We start from the raw sequence: 12,645 nt of genomic DNA on the forward strand, positions 1-12,645 counted from the left end.
TGTTCACACTATACAAACCATTGTGGGTAAAATAAAGTGGGGCTCCCCCGTGCATTGTCCAACAAAAGTTCAACCTTTTGAGCGGGTAATATTTCCTTTCAATGCAATTCTTTTGATCGTAAACCTCCCACATAATGACCCTGACCAAGACTAGTTGTGTCCCGAAGAAGTGACAACAAATTATGACAAATAATTCACAACAAAAGAACCACACCCCACGCCTGTTCTTCAAAAAAATAATGATAATTTAGGGTGGGGTGATTGGGTGGGGCTGGTGGGGGGGGGGGGGGCTCAGAAGTAGCAATTATATTCCTGAAATGTGTACTAGTTTCAATCCTACAGTAAAATCATCTCTGAGTGTGAAAGTACACATTTTAAACTTCAAACCAAAGCCGAGAAAGTAACTTTTTGAAGACGAGACAACTGTATCATCTGCTTCTTCCAGAACCGTAGGCCCCCCTCTAGCTCTCAGCTCTCTATACATAGCTTTAAATGTTTTATTTATTGTTTGGTATAGGCCTAGTTTCAATTTGCTTAGTGTCACTATTGCCTAACTAATTAATGCTTCGTTAATAAATTATTTAAAAAAAAACTCGGACGACGGTCGCGAAGTGATATGATAAAAGAGATAATCGCCCTTTGTGAAACTTCGGTTTTATGGGCTCCGGTGTCCCAGGCATATCTGTCTGCCGGATATCCTTCATATTGGAAATTAAAGTCATTATACACTTTCGAAACAGAAAAAATAATAATTCACAGATCACAGATTTACAAATAACTTACAGGGCTTACAGAAAGCAATGGTGAAAGACTTCTCTTGAAATGTTATTCCTTGAAATGCTTTACTTTTTAAGAAAACATTAAAACAATTATCAATTCTCGATAGCGAGAATTACGGATTTACTGTAAACACATGTCATGACACGGCGAAACGTGCGGAAACAAGGGTGGGTTTTCCCGTTATTTTCTTCCGACTTCGATGACCGATTGAGCCTAAATTTTCACAGGTTTGTTATTTTATATACAAATTGTGTTACACGAAGTGTGGGCCTTTGGAAAATACTGTTTACCGAAAGTGCCCAATGGCTTTTACGTGGGCCAAAAGGTGGCCTTTTCGAAGCAGTTTCTACACAGTTCGCAAATGATGGACATATCTCCTTTCACACCGGTTTGGGCATTGGCTAGACTTCGAAACGGGCGCACGACTCCAAATTTATAAGGGACACGGAAGTTGCGTTCGCAAGAATTTCGACCTTCATCCAAGCATGGTGTTGAATAACCGTGACCGACAATATTCCAAGGCGACGTCATTTTGTAGTTTGATAGAATCTTGACATCAGTTCAAGGTTCACTTAGTCACTAACACAAGACACGACTCGTGGATGTCCGTCTAAAAATGATGTCCACTTCTCAAACATATTATTTCCCGGTGTCCAGTTTTGATCTCCATTATCCCTAATGACTACATCTTCTTTATTGGGTTAATCCAGGAATTAAATATTGACAGGGAAGGCTGTACAAGTTCCACACAACTTGACATTGCTAGCAAAGTTTACCTTTTGTTTTGGTACCATTTGACTGTTTGTAATTAGGACTGAAATTTTTTACAATAAAACTATGTTAACATTTCATTTCAAAAGAAGATCACGTTTTTAATATATCGCGAAAATATCGAGCAAATCGAACAATCCTCATTAGGAACACACAGTGTAACAAGCATTACTGATAAGGAGTTTTAATATGTCGATCGAATAAGTCGATGAGTTGTTCTCCAATCATGTTTTGATTTAGTTGAAGCGAGGACGTCCTCACACGTTTCTTGTGTAAAATTAAAATACCCCACACAGACACCCCTGTAAGCTTACACACTCACAGCTCTACCAAGCCAAACATGATCATTTCTATTCATACACCTTATATTTATTTACAACTACTTCATTAAAAACTAATGTATAACAAAAGTTAGAATGATATGTTAACAATTTGTGTTCATAATAATTATTTACAAAATTTTACACACTTTTACAAATTCCTATTTTTAATAATTAAATCTGCTAACACCCAACCACAAACCCCGTTTAGAAAAATACTAAATATATGATACGCATACTAACGAACTAAAAATAAATGAGACTTTATGTGCCATTCAGAATAGCATAGTTAAAGCAATAAGTATTAAATTTGTTTTTGCAGTAAACAAATATATATATTTTCGCCGAGCTGGGAAAGATAAACGATTTCATTCCTGATTATATTAGCTGGAAACTATTGGTAATTGCCTTAAAAAAATGCACAAAATATTCCTTGTTTACGAGAAATAGGAGCTCTTGATAGATAACACATTGTGAAAAACGGTTCCCTCTGCAGTAACGTAGTTTTTGAGAAAGACGTTTTTTCTCACTAAAATATTTGAATAGATTTCAAGACCTCAGCTAAGGTCTCGAATTCACGGTATAAGGAGCACACAACTTGTTTTGTTTTTTCGTCCATTATTCTCTCACAACTCCGACGACCAATGGAGTTCAAAGTTCACAGGTTTGTTATTTTATGCAAATGCCTTCAAGCCAGATCAAATAAAAGAGTGAAAACCGTTTAATACCCTTGATACAAAATATCCAGTGTATGTGCACATTGTCCTTTTAGTTGTAATTGAAATCAGTTGTGTGTTTTTAAGTTTTTAATATAGGTTTTCAGAAACAGTTTTCCGGAATGTAATTTCATTTCAGAGGGAACTATTTGATATAAATATATGGGTTGAGTATGAAGTTCTCATTTTAGTAAGCTTTTTGACTAAAATTACACAGTGATAGTTTTCATCCTTACAAATTAAGTATAGACACCTTTAGCATTCTAAAAATCTGAAAATTTACAAGATTTTGCCTGCAAAACACTTCACTTATACACACCCAAGGTTGTCAACATTGACAACAAAATATTACTACCATTAAGTTTGTTTAAACACCATGATTGTTTATTGATAAATTTTACTGAAAATATATAAAAAACATCATAATTGCCTTTGTAAATTTAGTGTTGTCTAAATAAGAGGGCTAGTTCGATCGAAAACTGTTGTAGGCTTCTAACTAGAAGTTTTTATTGCAATTGCATTTAAAAGTGATTACCAAACCTTAAATAAAAAGACGGAGAAGTCAATGTATGTGTTTTTGGCACTAAAATGACCAGATATCTGGAGATCTATTTCTATAACAATATTCTTGGAATGAATGTGCTCTTTAAAGTAACCGTTTCATATTTTGTCTTTTTGCTTAAAGGATTTCGGTACTTTTTCAAAATGTCCATAGATTTACATTAAACTTACAGGGTTTGAAGATAATGATAGTGGAAAGCTTCCCTTCAAATATTACTTACTGAGGTGCTGTAGTTTTTGAGAAATGAGTAAAACAATGTCATAAAAATACGTTTGTAAATTATTAACATAATTTTCGTCTCATGAGACGAAAATTATTTTTATGATACTGTTCTACTCAATTCCCCAAAACTACAGCACCTCAGCAAGTAATATTTTCAGGGAAGCTTTCTACTATCATTATCTTCAAACTGTGTACGTTTAGTGTAAATCTGTGGACATTGTGTTTTTTTGTCCTACAAAAGTTACATAGACCCTTTAGGATTAATAATTATCTCTCTGGTAGAATACTTTTAAAACTCTTAGGCAATTATACTATTGTTATAGGCCAAGAGCTAACTTTTGTCCGCGGTAAAATGCTTGGACACCAGTATGTGTGTCCCAAAGAAGGAAAAACAATGATAGACTCAATTTAAACAACTTACACAAAAGCAGCCCATCAAAACAATACACTTTTACATAAAATTAAAAAAAATAAAAGATATAAATTCAATGTAAATGATTCTACAATAGTTGCCGCAAACCATTTCTCCCGGCCGAGGTTCTGTAGTGAGTCACGATAAGTTCTTACTCATATTTTCTCACAAGACAGCATCAAATTCTGGTGCCAAATTATAACAACCTTTGTTCTCTTTCCTTTATCAAGTCAAAGGATGTTGATAACTCCAGAAGCTCAAAAAATTTACCAAGAAAAAAGAACCGCGGGTGAGCATGGAATTTTTTTCTTCTCTCGAATAACCAATATGAAGTGGTTAAAACAAGTCATATTTAAGACCTCATTTTGCAAAACCTTTTTCATAAAGTACTCATCTTTTTATCGTACTCATAGATCCAATTACTTGGTACTCAGCCGTTGGACACAATACTCGGAGATCAGAATACTCAAATTACTAGTACTTGTGCTTGATAGCCCAAGTACTTGTAATCGAGTACCACTCAGCTGCTCTAGTACTCGGCAGTACTTGATACTCGTCTGCCTGCTGCCAATAGATTGCTCACTGCTGTCGTTTTAGGATCTGCAGGTAGTTCAAATCGTTATAATCATTCATGTCTTATCGAACAACCAATTGCTTACTGAAAACAGATGAATTATGACAAGTGGATCTCTACTGAGTTATTGCAAAACAAACTCTATATAGTGTCATGGTCAAGCGGATAAGAGCGTTAATGTATCTGTAGCTATTTCTCTTTCAATATTCTTTAAGATTCCCTTAAATCGTCTATCTAGGAAAAAAAAGAGTCTTCCTCCGTGAATTTCACCATAATTTCAGGGAAAGCTAGCCAAGCTCAAACCCATCTCAAGGAGAAAAGTAGATTTTCACTCCATTTTCAAGAAGAAGATTTTCATAGTGATAGTAACACATATCATCTCACAACAGAGGCACTTCACTGTTTAGATTGAGTTGATTAACACACATGGAGAGTTGGTTTCTCTCCAGTGGCACACTCGTCTCCTCTTCATCAGCGGAAGTTAGGAGCCGCTATCTTGAGGCAGGTCTTGCCTTCATCTCCAGCCAGAATTAGAGGCGTGGTCATGTGATACTGGATCAGAAGTACTGGTGTGTCAAATACCTGACCAGACATTTGGAAAAACAGAGAAAGGAAGGCTTAAAGGTTGGTGTCATAGGCTGGTGAATAATCCAAACGTTAATGACTGTAAAAAATCACTCGCCGAGAAGCTCTGCAGCTGTTGATAGTATAAACTGTTGTGAAAAAATAAAGAATTTCCTTTGAAGAAATATGGTTTGGATAATGTGGATTGTGCTTTCAGTCCCTAAATGATTGAATGGGTTGTCCCAATTTGGGGTTTTCCTCCCTCATCTACAACTGAACCAAGTTCCACCCCGGGGAGGACACAATCAGCCAAACCACCATCCAGCAGGAAACAGCGCAACCAACCGACTGGTGGTGCCTCATTCTGCAATACTAGTCAAAACATAAACAAAATTTACTTAAATATTGGCTGTGTTTTGAAGAAAATTCATTTCAGTACAACTGAACCTTTCTTTTGAAAGATGGAAATTTGCATTGGGGTTAAAGCATATTAATTGGTTTTAACCATGTACACCTATGTGTGTTAAAACTGTATACTCGGCACTTTCCTAAGCTCGGTAGTTTAATTCGTATTATACTGCTGTAGAATTGCAAAAGTCATGGATTCAAACCCTACACGAGTAACATGCCTGTGATTTTGTTTTTAAAAAAAAGAGGGAAAAAAGAAAGAACTTTTTTTTACATTTCCTGTTCGCTCTGCTTGTTGGATTGTAAAAAAAAAACACAATGGGATACTGGGGTCAGTCACTGATTGTCTCACCTGTTCATTTTCTTTGAATTTTCCAAGGGCGTATTTGCCGTCACTCCGCAGCCTGATGTGTAGGTTTCTTGATTTGTTGTTGAACCAGAGTGAAAGAGAGTAGGGGGTAGTTTCGTCAGGCCTAGCGCTGTTTCGTACCACAAATGCACCGTCCTTGATAGGAAAGATTCAGTGTTAACATTAAATGTTAGTGGCTACTAAAACAGTACTAGCATGTCGTGGCCGTACGGATAAGATCACTGAAGCTCAAACTCTTGTGATTCTGTTCAGCAGAGTGTGGGTTCGGGAGTCAGGACATTTGTGTCCCTGAGCAAGACACTTAACTACATGCTTCTCTCTAACCAGGGGTAGATGGGTACATGTGAGGGCAGAGATGGTTCTTGTGATTGATTTAGCAGAGTAGCAAATTTTTGTTGCACAGGCTGTATAATCCCCAGAGAGCTAAGATGGTTTAAGGAAAGAATTAAATGGCCCAGTGACCAGGGGTATTAGTTTTGGAAGCGCATATTGAGTTCCCAACATGTTGGGGCTCAGCAGTTGTTCGACCGGCACAAGATTGTTTTACCTTCTTAGTTTCTTTGAGAATTCGGTCAGCTTCGCCCCTGCTCAGCTTAGCATCATACCATGGATACCCAGTCATATCACTCTGCAAGGAAAGACGTGAAATAAAATGGAAAGGTACAATAAGTGAGTGAGTGATCACGAGGGACAATAAAGACGAACAAGTGTGAATGCTCTAAGGGGTTATCATCAAAGGCAATGGACACATTTGGTAAGTATGTGTTAGCATAAAAACTTATTTGGTAATGAGCAACAGAGAGCTGTTGATAGTATACAAAATTGTGAGAAACTGCTCCCTCTGATGTAAACTGACTTTTTAAATCTTTGAATATGAGGAAGAGTCAGGCATGAAGCCTTTCTCATGCATCTGAAAGCACACAAATCTATGCAACAAGGGTGTTTTGTCTTTTATTTCCTTGCAACTTTAATGACTAATTGAGCCCAATATTTCACAGATTTGTTATCTTATACACTTGTACACCAAGTGAGAATACTGGTTTTTTTGACAAATACAAAAAAAAAATATATATTTGGTTTGCGGTAACACCATGTGTGTATCTACTTGCCAGGTAGAGTTGTTCTTAGGGAACTGTCTTCAGTCTCAGTCTCAGTCTCCTGACGATGACTAGAGCAAGCTAGTCGAAACGTTGAGACCAATTCCGAACTGACTCAGCGGCAGTACAGTTATTACGATCCTATAAGCTAAAGTAGTAGTCCAGTCAAATTTCTATACCATCCGCCCTGGTAATAGTTATAAAGCAGGACAGTTCTTTTCAGACCTGAGAAGTCTCCCTAACCTCCGATTTTCTACTCAACGGCAGTAGAATAAAGCAAGACAGTTCCCTAAGAACAACTCTACCTGGCAAGTAGATACACACATGGTGTTACCGCAAACCAAATATATATACAAACAAAAGAATTGCAAAGAAAGTTTTTTAAGCCAACAATTATTTTGAGCAATTACCAATAATGAAATGTTCAAGTCTTACCATTTTAGGAACCACTGGAACTTGTCTGATCGCTTTCTCTGGCTCCCTCCTTGACGGCACTTTCTCTTCCACAGCTTCACTCTTTTTAGGAATTTCTGGATGAGCCTTTGTTGAATGAGCTGCGCATAGAAGATTTTACACATTTACACAAATAAATGTCAAACTTATGAAATACATAACTATACATTAGAACAACAGGCCTCCTATCCTTTAAAACAAAAAAACTAATAAAGCTTTAGGTTTTCTAATTTCAGCATTAGTGCGGAATGCTATTGGGAAGACTGTACCATATAGTTTTGAAACCAAAATGTTCTCTCACAAAACCCAGCGCCTTCCCCCCCCCCCCCCCCCCCCGCCCCTAAAAAAAACAAAACCAAAATGAATACAATACATACGTGTAAACTTCTTGATGGGTTTGTGCAGGTCCTTGCCTGGAATTTGAGGCATTGGCTTCACACTGTTTCTCTCAATGTCAGCAGGATCTGGCAAATGTGACCGAGGGGACGGCTGCGGCAATGGAAGTTTCGGAGGCTGGCCTGCTCTGTTGTCAGCCGATGCCAGGGTATGTCTTGTTGGGGTAGACAGGGGAAGGTTCACCTCCTGTGGTGGAGAGAGAACAGATTTCTGCCAGGGTTTTCGGGCAGGGGATGGCTTAGTGGCGGGGTCAGGCTTCTTGAGCAGTGGCCTTGGTGCAAGCTGAGGTGGTTTAATCTCCGGTTCATCCTTCCTCTCAAACTTGTTTAACATTTTGCCGATCCCGTCGCTGTTGTTCGCAGCGGTGTTGAGCAGGTCTCTACTTCCGTTGGGCGTCTCTGGTATATTCTTTGGCAGTGGTGGTGGCTTCATTGTACTCACTGCTAACGGAGGACCATTGTTCGTGTTTATCCCAAATGCATGGTCCCCCGACGTTCTTTTCACAATGTTTCGTACAGTTTGAGGGGGCGGGTCTGGAAGGACTTTGGTTGTGAAGGCCATTGTTTCAACAGGAGATCGTGACGCAGGAGGCCGCACCGGGATAGGTGGAGGGAGGGCTTCATCCGAAGACGAGAAGTGGAGATCTGGGGGTTTGACGGGCCTTGGAGGAGGGCCACCACCACTAGACGGAAGAGGGGCTGGAGGACGTGATGGGAAACCTACAGAATCATTTTGTGGAAGCTCGGGTAACCTTCTGGTCTTCAACCCTCTTGTTGTATCTGTTTGATAGAAAACATCATAACTTCGCTGTAAGTAATCATTAAAAAGTTCTTCAGACTAAAAATTATGACACTTGTGTCCTTAAGCAAGAAACATAACCATTGATTCGTCTTTCGGATGGGAATTAATCTGTTGGTCTCATGTGTTGTGTATGGCATGTAAAAGAACCCAGTGCACTTATCGAAAACAAGGGGGTTCGCGCCGATGCTCCTGTCTGTGGCTGCTAAATAATTGGGTCTCAGAATTCATAACTTCAACAACTTATCTTTCTGCAAAAGTTTGTAACATATACTCAGCGCCTTGAGTACCTGCCTTGAGTACCTTGTTGGTAGATACGTGCGCTATGTAAGACTTTGCGATTACTATAATTATTATTAATAAAGACCTTATGCGCATGAGTAGGACATTAACCAACTTTCAAAAACCTCTGTATACCGTCTCAGAGTGATGCCCTTTCATTGAGGATTGAAGAGGGTGGATCTATAAAGCAACACTTGGGCCCAACTTCATAGAGCTGCTTTGAAAAGCACAATAAGAAGCAACAAGCGCAACAAATATGCTTCCAAGAATGAGGTTACAAGCCAAAATACCAGGGCCCAATTACATGGCTCTGCTTACCGCCGATTTCTGCGCTTACGATCACTATTCCCCGCTTAGTGCAAGCGCCGAATTTCTGTGCTAGCCTAAATATGCTTCCAAGAATTAGGTTACAAGCCAAAATACCAGGGCCCAATTTCATGGCTCTGCTTACCTCTGATTTCTGCGCTTACGATCACGATTCCCCGCTTACGTGCAAGCGCCGAATTTCTGTGCTAGCCTAAATATGCTTCCAAGAATGAGGTTACAAGCCAAAATACCAAGTCACATGCATAATTTGTTGTATGCTTGAATTTGGTGAGTCAAACAAAACAACCCTGAAAATCATTCAAAAGATAATTTCATCCTCTACAAATTAAACTCAACTTGTAACACAACAAAAATAATCACACCGACAGTTATTCGATGATCTCTGGATACGGCTGGAAATCGATTGAATTATTTATGGCGCACTGAGGAGGGTATGGCGTTATGTTTTATATCTATGCACGTTAAAGGGTCTTAAAAGCACAAAAAGTAGCCAAGCATAACAACATTTCGCTTACCAGAATAAGTCACATGCACAACTTGTTAGTGGTATCTCGCTCTTTTCTGCTGAGCAAAAGATTGTTAAGCAGTATTTTCTGTGACATTGGGCACTGCTCATCATGTGGCCAGGTGCTTCCCCCCCCCCCAAAGTCATCTCAAAGCGCTTCCAACATTATAAGCATTATAACCCCCTGGTCACTGGGCCTTAATTTATTCCTTAAACCATTTCAGCACTCTGCATCGTGGAGGATTATGGGGTCGTCTGTGGGCAAATGGGCGAGGTACTACGAATCAAAAACAAAATTAATGATACTCTCAATAACAAAATGAGCATTCTCAATTCAGTGGAACAATAACAATAGACATTCTCTTTCCAGAGGGTAATCTTACCTGCTACAAGGTACTCTTCCTCTTCTTCTTCTTCTTCCTGCGACAGGAGAACAAAAAAATATGATGATTTTTGTTTTTAAGAAAACGGAAAGATCAAAGTCTGCTCCAACATCATGTTTAAGATAATCTTTGTATCTTTTTCTGGGAAGTAACTCGTGTACTAGTAACCTTACATGAGGAGTGCTGGCTCTAAGAAGAGTCCATGTGGTCTCAATTTGTTGGTACAACCGTGTGTAAATCTCATTTAGAACAATAGTGGTTTCTTGTAAGAGTGTGCGAACCCCTTACTGAGAGACACTCAAGGCACTTTAAACATACAGAAGAAGTCCTAACTGCAACAAACTCATCCTAAATGCAATTTACAGATGCAGTTATGTCTTTGAGTTTTTTAACAGAGCTTGGAAAAGTACTGAATATGCTGTGCTAACACATATCGGTGTACAGGTAAAAAAAAAAAAAAAAATTGTATTCTTTATCCCCGATGCAAATTTCCATCTTTTGAAGATGTCAGTAGAGTTGAGGTTTTTTTTCTGCGCCAGGAATGTCACTTTGTGATAGACATGGCCCTTTACAAGTCTCCCTTTTAACACACACAATAAATGACATAAAAATTACAAGGTAGACAATAACAAAGCAAGCATGACATCATTTTAATGAACATGTAATTTTGTCATTTCCTGTTCCACCTAATAGTATCTTTTGTGAACAGTAGATCATGGTATGTTCTCTCCCGACGCAAACAATGTACCACACCCTATCCTGAGCCAATCATCAAGCTGCTAAGCAAAAACGAGCAGGGTACCAATCACATGGTATTTCGGCTGGTAGCTCTTTTCCGGTAAGCATAGTTTTGCTGTGCTGACTTAAGCAGCTTATTACGAAGCTCTAATGTGATAGAGCTGATTTATGAAACCGTCCAGCAGACAGAATAACTTAACATATTATTTGACTAATTAGAAGGGAACCAGCTACTACTAATAAACATTGTACCTTGGTTTTTGCCTGTTTCTGCTAAGTATGACTTAGTTTTGCTCAACAAAAATGTGTGTTGAAGTGCTATATGAGACCATGGCCCAATTTCATAGAGGTGCTAAACGCACAAAAAGTAGCTAAGCATCAAACTAACAACGCTTACCAGAATAAGGTCGCCAGCCAAACTACCATGCCACAAGTACAATTTAAGACAAGTATCCTGTTCATTTCTGCTGATGAATGTTTTCTGCTTAAAGCCATTGGACACTTTCGGTAACAGTATTCGTGTATCACAAGTTATATATAAAACAACAAACCTGTGAAAATTAAGGCTCAACCGGTCATCGGAGTCGGGGGAAAATAACAGGGAAACCCACTTTTTTTGCGCACGTTTCGCCGTGTCATGACATGTGTTTACTATAATCCGTAATTCTTGGTGTCAAGAATTGATTATTGTTTTAACGTTTTCTCATACAGTAAAGCATTTCATGGAATAATTTTTCAAGAGAAGTCTTTTACCACCACCTTCTGTAAGCCCTGTAAGTTATTTGTAAATCTGTGAGGTTTTTTCTTTTTTCCCTGTTCCGAAAGTGTATTATGGTTTTAAGCAGCCATGTGACTACACACTAAGATCACTCGGACTTAATCGTAGCTCTTTGTTTAAATCAGTTGCTTACTAATAAAGGGTCTTACCTGTTGCTCCATTATAGGGGCTTCATACTCGCACTGCTCTGGCTCTTCTGCTGAAAACAAACAAAGACAGTTTTGAAAATTGTGAAAGGCTCTTCGGATCCTCGCAATGAAGGATTTCATCTCGAATGAAGCCACATGGAAGTCAGCCACAAGATGCAAACAACGTCTTCTTTATTCCCATCATCGCGATTTGTGTGAGGTCTACGTTTTACTCTGCAAATCCGAGAGGTTGGTTTGGCGGTTTAAACAGTTTTGGAATAATGTTTTTCGATGGAGGCAGCAAACACTTCTTACGGTGAGACCTTAGACAGATAAACATCTGGGCAAGAAGCAGATCTGATGGCGCTCTGTGTTAACGTTTCTTTCGCGATGCAAAGCAAAAGATATTATCGGTCCCTCAACCTGCTTCAAGACTTGGTTTTTCTGAAAACGCTCTGAGAATCAAAAGTACACCACACAGCGCCAGCCATCTTTACATTCCTGGCAGAGTGCGGCACCCCACCCCTCATTCCTAATAACAACCAAAAACATGGCTGCAGAAAGAAAGGCTCTAATAGATTCCACCACTCCAAGCTAAAATAAAAAAAAACACCCATTCAAACTGCATCAATGAGAATGAAGTGGTCATTATCGGACACCATTCTTGCCTTATTACGCAGAAGGGGACTGGGCTTAACGAGACACAATGACCCAAATTACGAGTGGAAATAAGCCTCATTAAAAATACTTACCTAGAGACGGTACTTCATAATTCTCCTGCTCTATCTCCTGTATAGGAAAATTGAAACGTTGGCTTAATCTGACAGCGGTCTTCAATGGGGGAAGAAAAAACTACGCCCAAATTGAGTTACCTCATGTAAGGAAATGGTTTATGAGTCACTGCTTTGGAGTGTGTGTAAATACACCAGAGGAGATCTCCCCCCCCCCCCAATGGTTGGCGTAAATGTGTCCTGTTTTTGATGGGTAAAGTAACAAGATATCCGTCAAAATTACAGTGTGGTTTGTAGGATGAGGTTTATAAAGACTGGCGACTTATGGTT

At 39.0% G+C, this 12,645-nt stretch overlaps 1 protein-coding gene across 6 annotated transcripts in view; it reads right to left on the bottom strand.

Moving 5' to 3' along the window:
* Positions 1 to 962: 962 nt before the first annotated feature.
* LOC139940570 (uncharacterized) overlaps positions 963 to 12,645 on the bottom strand; it is a 37,484-nt gene continuing 25,801 nt past the window's right edge. For 3 of the 6 annotated variants that reach the window (XM_071936886.1, XM_071936884.1, XM_071936888.1), the window contains 8 exons: positions 12,337 to 12,373; positions 11,606 to 11,655; positions 9,941 to 9,977; positions 7,627 to 8,424; positions 7,232 to 7,350; positions 6,247 to 6,327; positions 5,682 to 5,834; positions 963 to 4,939 (listed from right to left, as the gene is read on the bottom strand). In XM_071936886.1, coding sequence (XP_071792987.1) covers positions 4,829 to 4,939; positions 5,682 to 5,834; positions 6,247 to 6,327; positions 7,232 to 7,350; positions 7,627 to 8,424; positions 9,941 to 9,977; positions 11,606 to 11,655; positions 12,337 to 12,373 — 1,386 coding nt within the window. In that variant the 3' untranslated portion in view covers positions 963 to 4,828. The remainder of the gene's footprint in view (positions 4,940 to 5,681; positions 5,835 to 6,246; positions 6,328 to 7,231; positions 7,351 to 7,626; positions 8,425 to 9,940; positions 9,978 to 11,605; positions 11,656 to 12,336; positions 12,374 to 12,645) is intronic. The other 3 variants (XM_071936885.1, XM_071936890.1, XM_071936889.1) reach the window with 3 other exon arrangements.

The sequence above is a fragment of the Asterias amurensis genome, chromosome 8 (genome assembly GCF_032118995.1).
Source record: "Asterias amurensis chromosome 8, ASM3211899v1".
In the NCBI taxonomy this organism is placed as follows: Eukaryota; Metazoa; Echinodermata; class Asteroidea; order Forcipulatida; family Asteriidae; genus Asterias; species Asterias amurensis.